The sequence below is a fragment of the Eleginops maclovinus genome, chromosome 20, assembly GCF_036324505.1.
Source record: "Eleginops maclovinus isolate JMC-PN-2008 ecotype Puerto Natales chromosome 20, JC_Emac_rtc_rv5, whole genome shotgun sequence".
In the NCBI taxonomy this organism is placed as follows: Eukaryota; Metazoa; Chordata; class Actinopteri; order Perciformes; family Eleginopidae; genus Eleginops; species Eleginops maclovinus.
In genome coordinates this window covers 16,939,110-16,956,325 of record NC_086368.1, presented here as the reverse complement: position 1 = coordinate 16,956,325, position 17,216 = coordinate 16,939,110, and the positions used below count along the sequence as shown (strand labels likewise).

At 39.7% G+C, this 17,216-nt stretch overlaps 2 protein-coding genes across 4 annotated transcripts; one reads left to right on the top strand and one right to left on the bottom strand.

The window, feature by feature from the left end:
- Nucleotides 1–60: 60 nt before the first annotated feature.
- LOC134883584 (solute carrier family 2, facilitated glucose transporter member 11-like) lies at nucleotides 61–4,412 on the top strand. Its single transcript, XM_063912017.1, has 12 exons — nucleotides 61–101; nucleotides 645–749; nucleotides 956–1,116; nucleotides 1,631–1,755; nucleotides 1,887–2,016; nucleotides 2,291–2,439; nucleotides 2,968–3,155; nucleotides 3,266–3,376; nucleotides 3,527–3,628; nucleotides 3,709–3,784; nucleotides 3,865–3,992; nucleotides 4,084–4,412. Exons 1-12 carry the CDS (start codon nucleotides 81–83, stop codon nucleotides 4,276–4,278), a joined length of 1,491 nt encoding a protein of 496 aa, XP_063768087.1. The 5' UTR covers nucleotides 61–80; the 3' UTR covers nucleotides 4,279–4,412.
- Nucleotides 4,413–5,561: 1,149 nt separating this feature from the next.
- Nucleotides 5,562–15,847, bottom strand: patz1 (POZ/BTB and AT hook containing zinc finger 1). 3 transcript variants are annotated; one of them, XM_063911093.1, is made up of 6 exons: nucleotides 14,469–15,847; nucleotides 13,529–13,592; nucleotides 13,255–13,426; nucleotides 12,354–12,512; nucleotides 10,072–10,284; nucleotides 5,562–9,674 (listed from the first exon to the last, which is right to left on the bottom strand). In XM_063911093.1, the coding sequence occupies exons 1-6, from the start codon at nucleotides 15,710–15,712 to the stop codon at nucleotides 9,190–9,192; spliced, it is 2,337 nt and encodes a 778-aa protein (XP_063767163.1). In that variant the 5' UTR covers nucleotides 15,713–15,847; the 3' UTR covers nucleotides 5,562–9,189. The 3 variants fall into 3 exon arrangements, with proteins under 3 accessions (XP_063767163.1, XP_063767161.1, XP_063767162.1); XM_063911091.1 differs by lacking the exon at nucleotides 10,072–10,284; XM_063911092.1 differs by lacking the exons at nucleotides 10,072–10,284; nucleotides 12,354–12,512.
- Between the last annotated feature and the right edge of the window lie 1,369 nt (nucleotides 15,848–17,216).

The window sequence follows — 17,216 nt, the reverse complement described above, 5'->3', positions numbered from 1 at the left end:
TCAGTTTCATCCCGTATATAAGCGAGCTGGTCCTCTAATGCTCTGTTCTGAAGCCAACATACAGGGAGCCAGCACGAAAAATGGACGGTGCATCAGGAAAGGTAGAGGCATTCTCTTAGATTTCAGCGCTGTTTGTGAAATAAGATTCTCTTTACCTGTAATCCACGGTGTTTCGAAATACATGCAATTTTATGTGTAATTTTAATTGATATCACTCATTACAATAGTGGATATAGCAATAAATAATGCGCACATGCATGTAGTGCTGAGGGAAGCATTCAGATTCTTTAATAAAGTAGTCCTAATATTTTACCTAGTATAATAAGCAAAAATGCACTTGAATTATTAACGGTAAAATGTTCTCTCTTAGTGTTAATTATCATATTACATAAAACACTACTTGTGTAGCTGGTCAAGGTGATCGTCATTTTAAATGATGTTTGGGTATTTTATCTACCTATTCATCATATTTTAATATATCATTACATGATTTATTTGTCTTGTGATGTAAATTATCTTTGATTTTTCCCTATCTGTGACACACAGAGCATGGCGCATTTAGAAGGAGTCGTCATGCTTGCAAGCATTAAAACAAGAATTTAGCAGCAGCTGATTTGAAGTTAAGAATGATTTTCCATTTAAAGTTTCAGCTTCAGTACTGGAGACTTTATCTGCTGTCGATGGTGTTGGGAATTGGGGGGTCATTTCAGTATGGAATTCAAGTTTCTGTCATCGCTTCTCCAGCAGTGGTAAGATTACTATTAGTTTTTCCCTTTTGTTGTTGCTGTGGTTTTAAGGAAATGTTGATTCAAGGAGTAGCAATTTGACCTATCCTCTAAAAAAACTTTGGAATTTTTAATCTTATCTTTTACTGTAAATTGTATATTTGTTTTTTTACCAGCATTGATCAGGAGACCACTTTAACATGTTCCCTGATCTCTCAAACTTTCTGCAGCATGTTCAGAGTTTTGTGAACCACACCTGGCTGTGGAGGTACGGAGCTCCAGTGGATGACTCCACAAACCAGCTCATCTGGTCCTTCATCGTGGCCGTGTTGAGTCTTGGAGCCTGGGCCGGGGCTGTTCACAGCGGCAGCCTTCCAGTCACTTACGGCAGGTGAAGAGATACACACTTAACACACATTGCAATTATATTATCTGAAAGCAAACCGTTGGGTAAGATAGATAGTTGAATATTTGCTTACATTTCTGGTTTTTAAACCTTGAAGTAGGTCAACATCCATGACATTCAGATTCAGAATATTTTATTGTCCATTAAATTTACATTATGAAAATGTTCCTTTGGTGGCAAATTGGATAAAACAAAACTCACCATACACAACATACAATCCATACACACAAAAAGGAAATTGCACCTTAAAGTGGCAATCTTAATAAAAGTGCAGAGTGGTTTCTTCTTCCATTGAATCTGATCAAACATGATACAATTTCCCAAAATCAAGACATTTCTTCAGCAATGTGATGAAAATGTAATGGTTTGCTCTGTGTAAAAGCAAAATAAGTACGCTAACCAAACCAGCTTTAGCCACAAAAAAAAGTGGGTAAAACAAATAAGGTAAGTGATGTCAGCAGTGTAAAAAGAATCTTTATTGTTCCTTTTTATTTTGCAGGAAAAAAGCTCTCTTGTTCAACAATGTAGTGGCAGTTGTTGCTGCTATTCTCATGCTCTTCAGTCGAATGGCCAAGTCTTTTGAGATGATCTTGCTGGGTAGATTCCTCTATGGATATAATGTTGGTATGTTGTGATTATGAGAAAGAAATGCTTACAAAGAGTTTTTATTTATTTTACCTAATGTTTTTACTTTAATCAAAAGTTTGGCTGTATTTTGTAGGCAGATTTCTTTTAGCTCTTGTCTCTCCCCACAGGTCTTGGCTTGAGTGTGCACCTCATGTACCTTGGAGAGAGTTCTCCAAAGAAACTCAGAGGTTTCCTGACACTCACAGGCTCAATATTCATTGGATTTGGAAAGGTCATGGGTCAAATAATTGGCATCAAGTAAGAACAAATACAAAGATACAAAAACAAACTACACAGAAGAATAACAACATACATATATGTTACTAATTTGCTTACACAGAAATATGCCAAGATACATGTTGTTTATTAATGGACTAAAGAGCAATAACTTGTCAACTTTAATAATATGTCAGAATGAGTGGCAAAAGTGATGTACTAAGCTAACTTAATTTCTGTATCGCATGGCCAATTCGAATATCTACATTATCTCATGTTTCTACTTAAAAGAATATATTTGTTCTACACTGTTTAGGGAGATAATGGGAACAGAAGACATGTGGCCTTACCTCTTAGCTGTCAGTGGTATTCCTGCCATCCTGCAGCTTGTGACGCTGGTTTTCTTCCCTGAGTCACCCCGATACCTTTACATTGACAAAGGAGACACTGAAGGCAGCATAAAAGGTGAGTGGACTCTGTGTCCATTCGGGATTATACATTTTACCACCTTTAAGTTTAGAAAAAGTGAACTCAGCTTTTATCCATTGCCTCCTCCTCCAAAAAACAACAACTATAAACTATATAAACACATCCTGTTGCAAACATGGAATTGTGAGTTGTAATAGAATTGAAACCATGTTAGCAAACACTAATAGTGGCCTGAATGAATGTTGTTAATAATACTTACAAACTCTTCCTACAAAACAGCTCAAAACAAGGTGTGTTCTTGAGTAATTGGGTCACGAGATAGTGTTGTTGTGTTTTTCAAATGAATTGTTTTAGCACTTTGACCACCAAAAACAAAGTGCTTCTTATTCCCATTATTGCTATAGCCACTATCACTAGTAAAATCTAAAATGAGAGTACCACAGGTCAGATGTGTTACTTCTTTGGGTGAAATGTCCCACACTTTTGTTTATTCATTTCAACCACACACAGTTTAACACAGGATTGAACATCTAGCATAATGCAGGATGTGTGTGCATGTGAAAGCTTTGCAGTGGCTGTGGCAGGAGGACGACCTAAAGCTGGAGCTGGATGACATGCAAAAAGAGAGAGAGAGCACTCAGGGAGAGAAGGCGAAGACTGTGAAGGATGTCCTCTGCTCCCGCTGTGTGAGATGGCAGCTACTGACTCTGATCATCCCTTGTGCTGGTGTTCAGTTCTGCGGCATCAACGCTGTATGTTAAGCTCAGCATTTCCCCTAATAAATTTCCTGAAAAAATAGAGTTCTGTTTCCAACACAGCTTCACCCAGCTAAGGGCCTTTAATATTTATTTCTCTCATCTAGCTGTATTTTTACGCCTTTGACATCTTTCGGGAGTCCGGAGTGCCAGAGAACCAGATGCATTACCTGGCCATAGGCCTTGGAGCCACAGAGCTCATCACGGTGACACTGTGTGTGAGTATTTATTATGAATTCTTTTGAGCATTTTCTTTCCTGTATGTTGAGGTGTTACATGTGTACATCACTTGGAAAAGTCTATGAAGATAACTGTATAAATACTCTAAATACCGTCAATACTTTATTGACATTTCTATTGTGTCTCAGTCTTTCTTGATAGACCGTGCCGGCAGAAAGAAGCTGATGGGCTATGGCTATCTACTGATGGGTATCACCATGTGTGTACTCACTGTCATGCTATCCATCAAGGTAGAAACACTCCAACAGTGCGCATTTCTCCGGAGAGTTTTGCAGAACAAAAAATGTATAGATTTGAATTTTTCTTGCAGGATCTGAATCCCTGGATTCCCTATGTGAACATCGGCATGATCTTCTGTGTCATCTGCATTTATGGACTTGGACCTTGTAAGTTTCCTGTTACCAGTTCTTCTCCAGAGTAAAACTTTTAAAATGTTTTAATACATTCTTCTTTTATCTTATTTAAGCTGGAGTGTCTATGGCTCTTCCTGCTGACCTCTTCCTACAAGCCTGGCGTCCTTCTGCTTATGTGATCAGTGGGACTGTCAACTGGATTAGCATGTTCCTCGTGGGGATGTTGTTTGGCTACGTTGTGGTGAGATACCTGCTATGTATCATTTGTAATTTCAAATAATTCATATATATTATATCTCTATTTTGACCACTGTTTTATGTGTATCCAACAGGATGGACTAGGACAGTTCTGCTTCCTGATTTTTGTTGCTTACACCATTTTCAGTTCAGCGTTTCTGTTATATTTTGTCCCAGAGACCAAAGGAAAGACAATGGTAGAGATTATGGAGGACTTCAACAAGCTGAATTACAAGAACAGGGGCGCTGACACTGACAGGACTGACATTGATCTTGCAACCAAATTTTAACATGTTTTTTTATATTTTATTTATCAGCGGTGAGTTGTTCTGCACAAACCTTTCAGCATTAACTCTTCAGTTAAACATTGTGAGACTGAGTTTTAAGAATCAACCAGGTCTTGCAAAACAAACACAAGTGTAGACTACCCTTTATTACGACCATGTGATTATTAAACATATTAAATGCACATTATATAGAGAGAGCTGAATGTGAAATCTGTAAGTATATTTGCAAATGCATTTGTGACTGCATCTGCATCTTGTTTTGTATGTACTATGTATGAAAAATATTGAATTACTTTGTTTTTTTGCCATTAATATGGGCAATAACCGTTTCAAACGTACACATTTTTTAAATTTACTGCTATAAATAATTTCAGTTAATTCATCCAACATAAAAAATCAAAGCCTAACCAAATCTTCAAGGATATATTATTTACTATTGAAATCTCAATTGCACTCTATAATTAAAGCACCAAGAGTAAGACATTTTTTTTGTATAACTCCTTTTTCACCTTCTTTGACTCCACCATTAACGGGAATCTTTTTACTGAGTATCCATAGTTAAAAATAGCCTTGTGGTTCTGCTACCTGGGGATAGCAACAGGAAGCTTTTTTGATGACTTACCTCTGAGCACAATTAACTTTGGTACAGCCAGTTATGTCGTATTAATAGGGCTTTTATTGTAAAAGAGAATCGCAAATTACACACATCATAAAGCAAGGTTTATTGGTTAACATCTCAAAAATATGGTGTCATTTTACGAGCATCCGCATATACTTTAAGTGAAGACTAAAAGGTTGTCTATGGCCACAAATGTAACCCCAGTTTTACCCAATTAATGATTCACATCACACTACCGGTACTTGCTGGATTAGTAGTTGAAATTTGCCTACAAGTTTTAAGTAAAGCTTCATCACAAAAAGGTAAGTGCAGCATGACCTACTTTAGTGTAGCTAGAGAGATAATCATTTGGACTGTCTATGTTGTAAGTGTATTATCTTTTTAATGTATACTCACGACACTTACTGCACCTCTGTCCATCCATCTGTTTTTTCCACATGAATCGTGTTTTATGGGGGAGCTTTTTCCTTGTTCCATGCAAGGGTCTAATGATCTATGGGTCATATTCTGTAGAAACTGTAACCCCCCCCCGAGACACATTTGTAATTTGTTTTATTTGGCTATATAAATAAAATGTGATTGAATAGTTGTAAAATTGCTCCTGGTGTCCTGAATGGATTGGTTATTTCATTTTGTAATATTAAAAAGTACAAGACAAAAGTCAGGCTCTTTTTCAATTGCAATTTATTTGTCGCTCGTCTCTGTACCAACAAGAGGGATGAGACTCAATAACAGAGTACAAAAACAAATATCTATAGAAAATTATGCTTATATTGAAATATGTCCAAATAACAAATCAAGTAGCTCACACGTCATAAGAGCTATCCTGTTGAGTACGATGATAAAATACCAAGTTAACATATTGTACATTTTCTGTGTGTTTTTATACAAAAGTGTCAATGCAAGTCACTCTGTACAATTCTTAACCTTTAGAAAAGAGGACCTTTTTTAATCCACTGCTGTGCACAATCAGTATTTGGAAGGCACTTTGCAACAGACCAAAAGCAGAAAAGCAAAGACATGTAGGCGTAAATACTCAACGAAAACACCTTTTACACTCGAGTACCAACATGAGTGAAACAAAAATCATACAATCCCAGTAGAGAACACAAACAAAGGAACATTATTTCCTTAAAGTATCTTCCACTTCTTTTCAAATAATAATTAAAAAACAACCCTTATCACCTTTTAAAGGAGTAAATACTAGTGCAGAGTGGATCAAAAAAGGAGAAAAACCACAGAGACTTGAATCGTGCGACTGGCAGTGTGAGCGCTACCAGAGCCCAGTGACAGTAAGGTGAGCAGTGAAACCATTGCTGCCACCAACCAGTGATCGACATTCAGTCCTCACCTCAGCTCGCATGCCAGAACATGCAGTTTACACTTCCAATCAAATGGCCATAACTTAATATCCCTCCACATGATGGACAAGAAAAACAAAATCTATATATGTACAGGACCACCATGACAAACACTGCTCATACTGGTTGGTTCATATATATTTATATATATATTTATAGAATGTGTATATGAATGGTATATACACTTGTTACAATCACAAAATAACCATAAATAATATAGGAATGTACTGGATTTAAGAGACTAAAATATGCACAAATAATAATTAAACAAAGCAAGAAACACAGAATATAACATAGAAACAGACACGCATGTTTACACCCTTTTTTTTAAAACCACACACAGACACTGCTAGCTACTGCACAGTTGGATTGGGTTTTGCATCGTAATGCAGATTTTACAAAATAAGAAAAAAACACAGTCTTGTGGGATACATGTTAATCACCTGATGTGTTATTTGTGCTGGAGGTCAATAAGATAAAAGATGATTGCATTTTATTCTTCAATCTTATCAATTTCGTTTGGATCACTTCTTAGGAAAGATGCTGCTGATGGCTTATATGTGTTTTAGTAATACAGAAAAAGTATGACTGTGAAAACGGTCTGCAATTTCGATTTTGAGTGTTGAACCAAAACCATATTGATATCTACTAATAGGGAATTTATCTCCAGACCTGGTTTCTTCAAATTAGTATCTTCCAATCGGCCAACTTCAGATGCAAAGCTAATTCAGGAGCCTGGAAAACATCCTGTTAACAGTGGGGTCAGATTTCAAATTCCACAAAGCAAACGAGAAACAGGGGACGAGGAAGCATCAATTTAGTCCGTCCTCATTACAGGAATGTCTTTGTTCAACAATTGAATTAAACACAAGTTGACTGCAGGACACTCAGATGGATGGCTTGCGTGCTAATGTAGCCATTAGCAATACTTGTCTTCTTCTAACGGAATAAGTATATCTGACAGGATGTAGGAGAGCAATGCAAGTAGTGCACGTGATAAAAAAGGAAGGAACACAAAGAAAGTGAGCTTAATTGCTTGACTCTAGAAAACTAGCATTTTGTTTGGTCGGTCCAGACGCTGGTGGATCAGGCTGCTCCTAACCCCACAAGCTGTTGCACAACACACACAACAACACATTTCTATTTAACATAATTTAGAGTGAAAAATTATCAAAACAAGCAAATCACAAGATTTTTGTTTGACAATAAAAAATACAACTGTACACAACACTGGGGCATGAATAAGTTAATAAAATATAATCTACATTTTTCAAAATATATACTGAAAATATATACCTGACCTTGGTCCCTGTGTACACAGCTGACTGATGACTGATCAACGCATCTTTAACACATTGTTAGTGTAGGGGGGAAACAAAGCTCACTGTTTCCAGACACATTCTGTAGGTAAAATCTATTTTAACCTTGGAAAATTAATCTAATTATATTTTGTCTTCTTCATGTTTTAAATAAATAATTTACAAATAATCAAATCAAAAAGAACCTTAGATTTTAATTCATTAAGATTAGAAATATCTTCAGTTCGGCCATTGCAGCAGGGTATATACTGTGCACTGTGGTTAAGACTTAAAATCGCTCAGGTTCAGAGTGAACGGAATCACCAAAGGCTTCAAATAATGAACAAAAGATGCCTCTACCAGTAGGATAAAAGCCGTTTCAAAGACTTGGATATAGAAATGAAAGCTCAAAGAAAGAAAGATGACGTGCTGTTTGAGCTTTATAATCCGTTAGTTGCCCTGACATCTTGTAGGCATCTCGATTTTCTGTCAGTACAAGGGGTTGGCTTGCCATTGCTTTTTATTAAAATCGAATGATCTTGGCCTGATAATTAACTGTTGATTCTAATTTTCTTCAACGAGGAAGCTTTATTATACCTTTGTTGGGTTAAGATTAAATTATTATTTTTTGCCAGATGCTATGGGGCCAGGTGAGCTTCGCGTGGGTGCTGCAAGAGTTCAAATTTTAGGTTTCAATAACACATGTTTAAAAAGTGCTTCTTAGGATGGACACATTCTTCCTTTTTAACCAGGCAGTCTAGAGGGTACATCGCATTCATTTCTGAGGATGTGCACAACCGTCAATGCAAACAGACAAAGAACGTGTGAAGGGGTTATCATGATCATGCAACTTTGTGGTAAAAGTACATTTATCTCCAGCTCTAACTGTAATCCTTTCAATAGTAATTAATTTAAGTGTGGCCAGCAAACTGAGACGTTTGGAATGAAACTGAAGAGTTGGTTACAATAAATGCGCCGTAAAATATGCAGTGGGCCTGTTGTGATTTTTCTTGGGAAAAGATCATAGATTAAAGAAAATCTGCTATCAAAATCGAGGACCAATTAAGTCCCTGTCCTTAAGAAAATCAAAAATCCACCTTAAAAGAAGTCGAGAACATACATACATAAATACACAACTCAGCCCTCTGGTTGATCTGAGGTAAATAAATCTGTTTACAGCCTTGAAGAGAACAAGGAATATGAAACATAAAAATCATTCTAAGAGCCAAAGGTCAATTTACCGAGTACATCAGAGCAGTTAAAGTGGGCGTACAGACAATTACTTGTTTTAAGCTTGCAGTAAATAAAACATCTCATGTTAAGTACATTTTTTGCAGCTAAGAAAGCTCAATAATACACCAGCGAAGAAACAAATATAAGAATACCAAACATGACTTCAACAGATCCACATCAGATAAAGGAAATAAAACCTTCATGTAAACACCGTGCACGCCCTTTTCATACTTGGAAAAAGTAGAAAAAGTAGGAATTGTATGGCAGTCTGTGACAAAAATATAAGATACACATTAAGCGACGTAACAAACAGAACGTTACCTTGAGGCAAAGTTATTCCCAAATACAGAGCATCTTCTGTGGGAAACCCGGCTTTGTCCTAAAATGAAAGTTAGCAAAAAAGTCACTTTGCTCCAAAGTCAATTCCACTTTGACCTGCCTCAGCATCCACCAGAGAAGAGGCGAAAGCAGACTGGACGATCTGAAAACCAAAAGACTCCAGCAGAGACATGTTCTGTTGAGGGGAGAAGGGAGAGGTCAGGGAGGGGCCCAGCTCATTTAAGGCCGGCCCTGAGGCCCCCTGGGCCTTCTGGGCTTTGTGAACTCTGTGCTGGTGCTTGTTGAGGTAGGACTTGGTGCGGAAAGCCTGACCGCAAATGCCACAGGTAAACTTCTTCTCAGGGTCCGTCTTGGCTTTAGATCCCTCTGGAGAGCTGAGGGCCCCCGCAGAGGCCCCATTACAGGCCAATGAGGGCATCTCCAGCTCTGGCTCCGGCTCGTCAGGTTTGTGGGGAGATTTAAGCTCGTCACCGTTGGACAATTCCCCAAATGAAGGATCGGATTCTTCTGATTCCAGGTGAGGACACTTCCCAGTATTTTCCTGCCCGTCTGTGGCAAACACAGCATGGATAGCAAAGGAGAGAGTGAGACAGAGAGAGAAAATTGGAAATGGGAGGAAAGAAAGGCATGGATCACGACAAATGAATTATATAACAGGTTTTGTCAAATACAATTTAATCCAGTATTTTGTTGGCACCTGAAATATTTAAAACATTTTACAACAGAAGTTTAGTGAGAAGGCACCTGGTACAAGCAGGGCCAATTGCATCAGTTAGTTTAAGAGACCAATCACTGAAGCGTAAAACTAAAATTTGGCCACAGCTTTAAACTATCAAATCCTCCATCTCAGTCCATTAGCACAGTGTGCACAGACAGTTCTGCCGAGATCATCCAACCCGTGGGCAGCGCTAGCCCCAAGCCCCCGCCCACCCTGGACTATACTGACCTGCAGCAGGCTCATGGACGGGGAAGCCAGGCACCCCACCAGAGCGAATATCCCAGAAATATGGAGCCCCACCTGCCTTCCCCATGAGCAGCTCAGGCTGCAGGCCCAAGGCTGGAGGGCCAGGCTGGGGAAGAACTGTGTGTCCAGAGAGCCCATGAAAGCGACCCTCTGCCTCAGAGGAGGTGAGAAGCAGCTGGCGACTGGCGCACAGGTCTACACAACACCCGGCCAGGGAGAAAGGAGGGGGGGGGGGGCAGACATCACAGGCCGGCGGAAACCATATGGACAGAATTACCTTCATTTCATCGAAATGCTCTTTGTAAACTTAACAGGTTTTCTTGTGTCCTTTTTGCAAATGCCAAATTCCTAAATCAAGTATGTTGTGGAATAAGCAATGACAGAAACAGCCATTAGATATTTGAAAAAAATATATAGGAAGAAAATCCTTGTATTACTAAATATCTTCTTTTATCAGATACATAAATTGTGTGTTATATACTGTCAGAGCAAGCTTATGGAAGACTCATGCCAAAAAAACTATTTGAGATAATCAGCTTTTTGTTTTTAGAGAGTTAAGTATTTCTATATTACTTCCTGTGGACATTCATTTCGTGATACATCATTTTATTTTAAACAAGTGCACTGTGGACAGATTGCGCCTACAGTTCATTATTATTATTGTTGTTGTGTATTATATGAGATGCAAAAACTTAAAATCAAGTAAACATTACAAAGTTAGTGCCATTATAAAAGGCTATACTTACTATAGGACCCTGCTACTTTGCAAGCTGGATCACAAAGAGATATCATTTTATTAGTGTCTCCTGTTCCTTCAAATATTCACAGTCTCTTCAATGTCAGTAATTAGCTTTGCTGGAACCTGAGCAGCACTTTGGTAACTGATTAGATAATATATATGGACGTGCCATGTGACAATCAGTCAAACTGTTGCATTGCTGATGGAAAACAAATATATATTACTTCACTGAGCGGTGTGCTCCTTTAGTGATACTTATACCAGTGAATAATTGGGGGGGAATAAGTGGAGAATGACTCCAATATCAAAAGTCCTCTAATCCTCCACGAGCAGATAAAGTAAACTTGCATTATGGCATAACCTGAGCAAGCAGATAGCACAACAATCTTTCCCAAAGTATTGGGGGTCATTGTGCAGTGACATGACTTAACAAAAACCTGCTGGCAAACAAACATTGATTTGAACATTCCTGAATCCAAAGGAAATGTACCGATACCTAATACGTCTTTTAAGTCAATTTATTTTCACCTGCAATGCCAGACGGTTGATTATTTGTATTAATGTATTTGTCGTGTAAGACAAAACTACAGAGAAACATTTAACATTAAACGTTTCAAAAGCTATAGCTTAAGCTGATTTCTAACACTAATCCCAAATATGGTGGTGGTATGATGGTTGTAGATTTTTTTAAATACATCAAAAAAGGAAACGGATGGACCTGCCATTACAGGATTGTAGATGCCAGAGCAATTCTACATACTTAAATATTGTCTTCCATGTAATCAATTGTGGTTGTGGCTCACTGTATCTATGGCACTCATTTTACAAAGGTTTTGAGGAGTTCAGGGTAAACGGAGCACACATTATGACACTCATGCAACACTGCATTGCAGAACAACTGCTGATGGACCAGCCAAGCAGAAACAGAAACCATGTGATGCCACGGCCATGCTAGACAGACACACACATCAAATAAAGTGACTTGTTACTCAGCCCACATGCAGAAAGGTCCACTTTGAAGTCTCCAAACAACATCTATGTGATCAATTACTGTGCGCCAAGATAGGCACTTATAATGTGTCTGCATTATATTTTCAATTTCTCGTTCAATAAAGTCTTCAATCAAATAATATTATTTTAGAGCTTTTTGACACCAGTGTACCCAAACACTCTGAGACGAACAATCTGCCCAATGATATACTACTGAATCTGTATTTGCAGTTAGGAGAATACTTGGAAATATGTCCTCATAGAGGTGAGGAATACTTCAAGCTGTTTTCCTTCAATATGATTACCAGAGGTAGGTTCTGCCCCCTCTGAGTGAAAGACATTGATAGCTAGCAGAAAGACAACAAGCACATGAAATTGCACCAATAATTTGAAGCCAAAGCTTGGCAGCAGAGGTTGTGATATGCTTGTGCTTTAAACATATACCAAAGATGCAGCAGCATGTTTCTGCGAATAGCAGCAGAGCAAATGAAAGCCAGAAACATGAAATTTTGGGATGGGGCGGGCGGCTGCTTGCCTTCCACTGAGCACTGGCGTCCCATGTGGTAAGGGGTGCCGTTGTGCATCTGCAGCTCCCCCCTTGGTTCAGGGAAGCTGTGCATTGTGGCGGAGGGGGGCAGTGGAGAGCCATGGTGTGTCTTTATATGCACCTTAAGGTAGGATGCAGTGGAGAAACCTGGGACCAGAAGAACAAAGAACAAGGCAGTGGTTTGACAAACTCAAGGCCTTGACTATGTCGAAGGGAACCCTGGCTATTTGTTATTAATGATCTGATACCTTGATTCGTTTGAGCAGAATAAGTCTTGAACACTAATGATTCATTTACTAAAAAATATTCAACTCTTTGAATCGTATTCCTCAACATTGAAGAGCATTGCTATTTTAATAGACAAGATGGCATGAATCTAAATTCCAGTGTAAAGCAAACAAAGGGAGATGCACATTAAAGACATGTTCTTTAAGAACCAATCACAGTACTTTTTGAAGCTTGTGCAGGTACACAAGATGTCCACACCAGCCAACAGCATTGGCCTCTCTGCAGGTACAAAGTAAAAGCTATCTTTCTGAATTATTTGTCACATTCAGCATGTGCATTTCAACTTTCCCACAGACCAAACAAACAACTAATTATAAATATTTTGTAGACATCAATGCAACCTATCCCTTAAAGACACAACAATAGCTTTGAGTGCCGCCATCAAATCACGTAGCATAGTACACTAAAATGGGCCAACACAGACCCTGGACAAGGCTTTGGTAAGTCTCAGGGTTCTGCTCCTGTGTTGAAGACACCTTTGTAATTTCTCTAAAGTCACAGCAGTGCCAGCTAAATACCAAAACTGGAAATCGCAAGTTTTTATCCTCTGAATGTCCAACGGCTTCGAACAGTGTGATGTGTAAGTACTTTAAATGATTACCTTTGTTGCAAATGCCACAGTAGTTATGCGTCCCTTCACTGTGTTTTTTGAGGTGGTCTGTCATGTAGGCAGCACGCAGAAACTTGCCACAAACCTTGCAGGGGATTTTGTCCTCATGGCATGCAAGGTGTGACCGGAGGCGATCTCTTGTAGCAAAAGAGGCATTACAAATCTGTAATACAGAAATAGAAATTATTTAATTAACACCTTTCTCAAATATCATCTTTTAAAAAGCAGCTGTGATATGAACTGACATATTGATCCTGATTGTTACCTGGCACTTGTGGGGTCTCTCTGTTGTGTGAACCTGTTTGATATGTCCATTCAGGTGGTCTGGTCTGGAGAGAAAAAGAAAAAGTAATGTTTGTGTTGTCAAGATATGAACCATTTCTAATATATTTCTCCACAGCTAAAAGGTGTGAAGCATCCCATCTTTTAAACTGGAGGAAATGTGTCTTAATTACTCAGCATTAGCAACCAAAATGTATCCAGAACTCCTTTGGAACAGTAGATCACCTTGTGAAAACTCCCATCGATTACAACCCAATTGTTAGTTGTTTATGTGCGACTTAGCATAGAATTGTCATAACGTTTCTAAATTACATTATATTTCGAAACTGCCCCTCATCACATTTTTTGACTTTTTGCTACATGAATACAACAATTTGAGACAGCTTTACGCTTACTATCTGCTTGCATTTTAACCTCCTAATCAGTAGGTGGTGACAGTGAGTTTAAAGCAAGGCCTGAGAGCTCTTAGTCTGGGAAACTGGTTAGTGTGATTAAAGACTAATGACTCAGAAGACAGGTCCCTCTGTAACGGGTGTGCAATTTTCTAGCAACAGCAACCAAATTGCGTGTGTATGACAATACTTAAGCATGTGCACACACACACACACACACACACAAACACGAATGACTTGTTATGACTTGGATCCAAGCTGTTGGTGATAAAGTAGCAGCAGATTAACCGCTTTTTGAACAGCAAGGCTGATAACAGCTTTCATTAGTTTCTGCCTTGTTGCAAATCTGTGGTTTGACAGTTTTGTGACTGAACTTATACCTGCTTGTACTGCCTTTTAGGTATTATATTTCATATGCAGACACACAGAGCTGCATAGTAAGAAACTGGATGATTTAATAGTCTCAGGCATTGTGACATCAACACTGTGTAGTACAGGACATGCTGCCAATATGAACAAACTTTAACTCACCTTGAAAAACCTTTACCACAGCTTTGGCACACATAAGGTTTGCCGACTGAGCCGTCATGGGAGCGAACATGGTATGACATCCTGTCCTTGCGTTTGAACCGGAGTCCGCACACATGGCATGCGTACGGCTTCTCCCCGGAATGGGAGAGCTTGTGTCGGTTCAGGTGGTAAACGTCGCGGAAAACTTTACCGCAAATTTCACAGCCGACATGCCGCCTGGTCCTCTCCCGTTTGCGACCGTTGTCCAGCCCTCCGTGTAACTGCACGCCGTTTTCCTCCAGGGCAGACGGAGACATTAAAGAAAGGCCGCCCGCTGTAAGTGACAGGCTGTCACTCACATTGTTTACACCGCCGAGGTGGGCTCCGTGTTGCGCTTCGTGGTTCTTTAACCGGGAAGCCTCTGTAAACGCTTTACCACATGTCCCACATGGAAACAGCCCATTGTCTTTCTGAGTGCTGTGATTAAAGTGTACAGCCTCCATAACCCCAGCAGCTTTCTTCGCTCTAGCCCGGTTTCTTTTCGACCCTGGGGATACAGCGTCGTGCTGAAACGTGTTCCCCAGTATTTCCGTGGAAGGGTAAACGGACAGTCCTTCGACAGGCTCCAACATTGGCATCGAAGGATCGCGTCCTTCCTCCAATAACACAATAGCGGGGTCTTCACTCCCATCCACATGCATCTGTGCATTGTTAGCAAAGCTTTGACCGTTCACCAGCAGCCCCGTGCCGTTTACCAGATCCTGCTGCGCCACCGGGAAACCCAGCTCCGCGGCCGCTGTGGCCTGGAAGAGGCTGGCGTCTCCTCCTCGCGACGTCGGTACCATGATCTGTACGTTTGATTGTTTGATTACCTCCTGACATATCTCAATAACGGACCGCATTAGCAGGAACTTGGCAGCTGTCATCAACTCCGGGAAGCACTCGAGTCGCACCACGATCCTGGAGGTGTAAGCGAAGTCCAAAACGTCTTTAAAAACTTTGGGGCTGATCGTGTGCATCTCCAGCTCCCTGGCGTCTCCGTCGCCCTCCGTCTGGCCGCTGAACACAGTCTCGAAATACTCGCTGCACGCCGCTAACACAGCTTTGTGTGCCGGGAAGCTCTCTTCGCCAACGCGTAGGATCACATCGCAGAACCTGCCTCCATCTTTCCTCTGAACGTTGAGGTTGTGTAGCATCTCCGCACTGTGCTTGCTCACCTGATAGGTGTACGAAGAAGTCCAAGACGGCTCCGCTACCTTCTCCATGCCGAATTCATCCAATAACAATGGTTGTTAGCGACAACGGTCGGAGAAACGGCGGATTTGTGTGTAATGTCTCGAGCAGTTGAGCAGCTAGCTACAAAATACAAAACCAACCGCCCCTCCCCGTCGTTTTAGCATCTAACGTTAAACGTTAGCAGTAGCAGCGGGGAAAAATGGCAGCCCCCCAGCTTCCTGTGAACTTTGACCCTGGTTCCTTCAGGGGTGGGGGTCGCTCTTGTTCTATGGTGTATATTTCTCTAGGGTTTGATATCGAATGCGTGTTTTTTGTATTTCTTTGTAATGACTGCAAGTACAGCCCCAGCAAAGCAGGGGTCTCAAGTCTTCTTTACCAAACGTTAACACGCAGGTCTCTTCCTGTCTGCTGTTTATAAAACCCCTCCCCCAACCAAACACTACTACCAAGAGAAAAAAAACCCTTCCTCTTTACGAGTGCGATTTTCAAGCATCATTATATTGTACGAGTCACCAGAGTTAAATTGTAGCTTGACTACAAGACAAAGGTACCCGTGAAATTCAATGCTAACACTGGATCCAGCATAATTGTAAACTTCAAGTTTTGTCCATTCCCATCTACAAATTGGGTGGGCAGAATATTATAAACCCAATACAACAGGAGGTGTGACAGGCTAAAAAAAAATAACTGAATCAACACCTGACAGTATCACCTAATTCTGAACACAACTACCTTGACTGAGATTCGTTTTATTGCAGCACATTGTATTGAAGTAAATGATGGCTGAAACTACACATTATTTTTACTATCCATATATTTCATAAAATAATTGAGTCAATAGTAAAAAATTAAGTATTACCATCAAGTGCACGGAGGCAAACATGCCGTTTTGTTTGACCAATATTCCCAATACCGGATAAAATGACTGAAATTATCAATATGAAAAAAGTTGCCAATGATGTTTTTGTCCATTTATCAACTTATTGATTCAGCTCAAGAATAGCCCAGCAATAGGTTTGAGGCAGATGCCAATTGAAAACAAACTAATTTAACAGCAATATTAAGAGCCCTTAATTGTAAATTTATAAAAAAGGTGACCAAGATGTGAATTTTTTTAAGTGGGCAATATCAGATCATCGTAGACATTTCTGCACCAACATGACCTTTTTAACCCAAATCATGACCAATACTGTAGCATCTCAAAAAAGCCATATTGGCTGCCAAATACATTTGTCGAGCTCTCCATTGAAATGTTCCAAGATTAGAAAGAGAGCAAGACCAGCCTATTTTCTACTGTCAAGCAGGTTTAGTTTGTACAGATTGAGATTAACACAAAGTGGCCACTTTGTTATTAATCCTGTGGTAGTCTGATTTTGTACTAAACACATATTTACTGATCATGTATTGAATATTCTAACCCCCTGCCCTCAAGTAAGTTGGGCAAATAATTGTCAATATAATAAAGTCCAGTGTAACAAGCACAAGTCAAAATGTAAGTCAGAGCTGTTGTATTGGATTGTACACGATACAAAG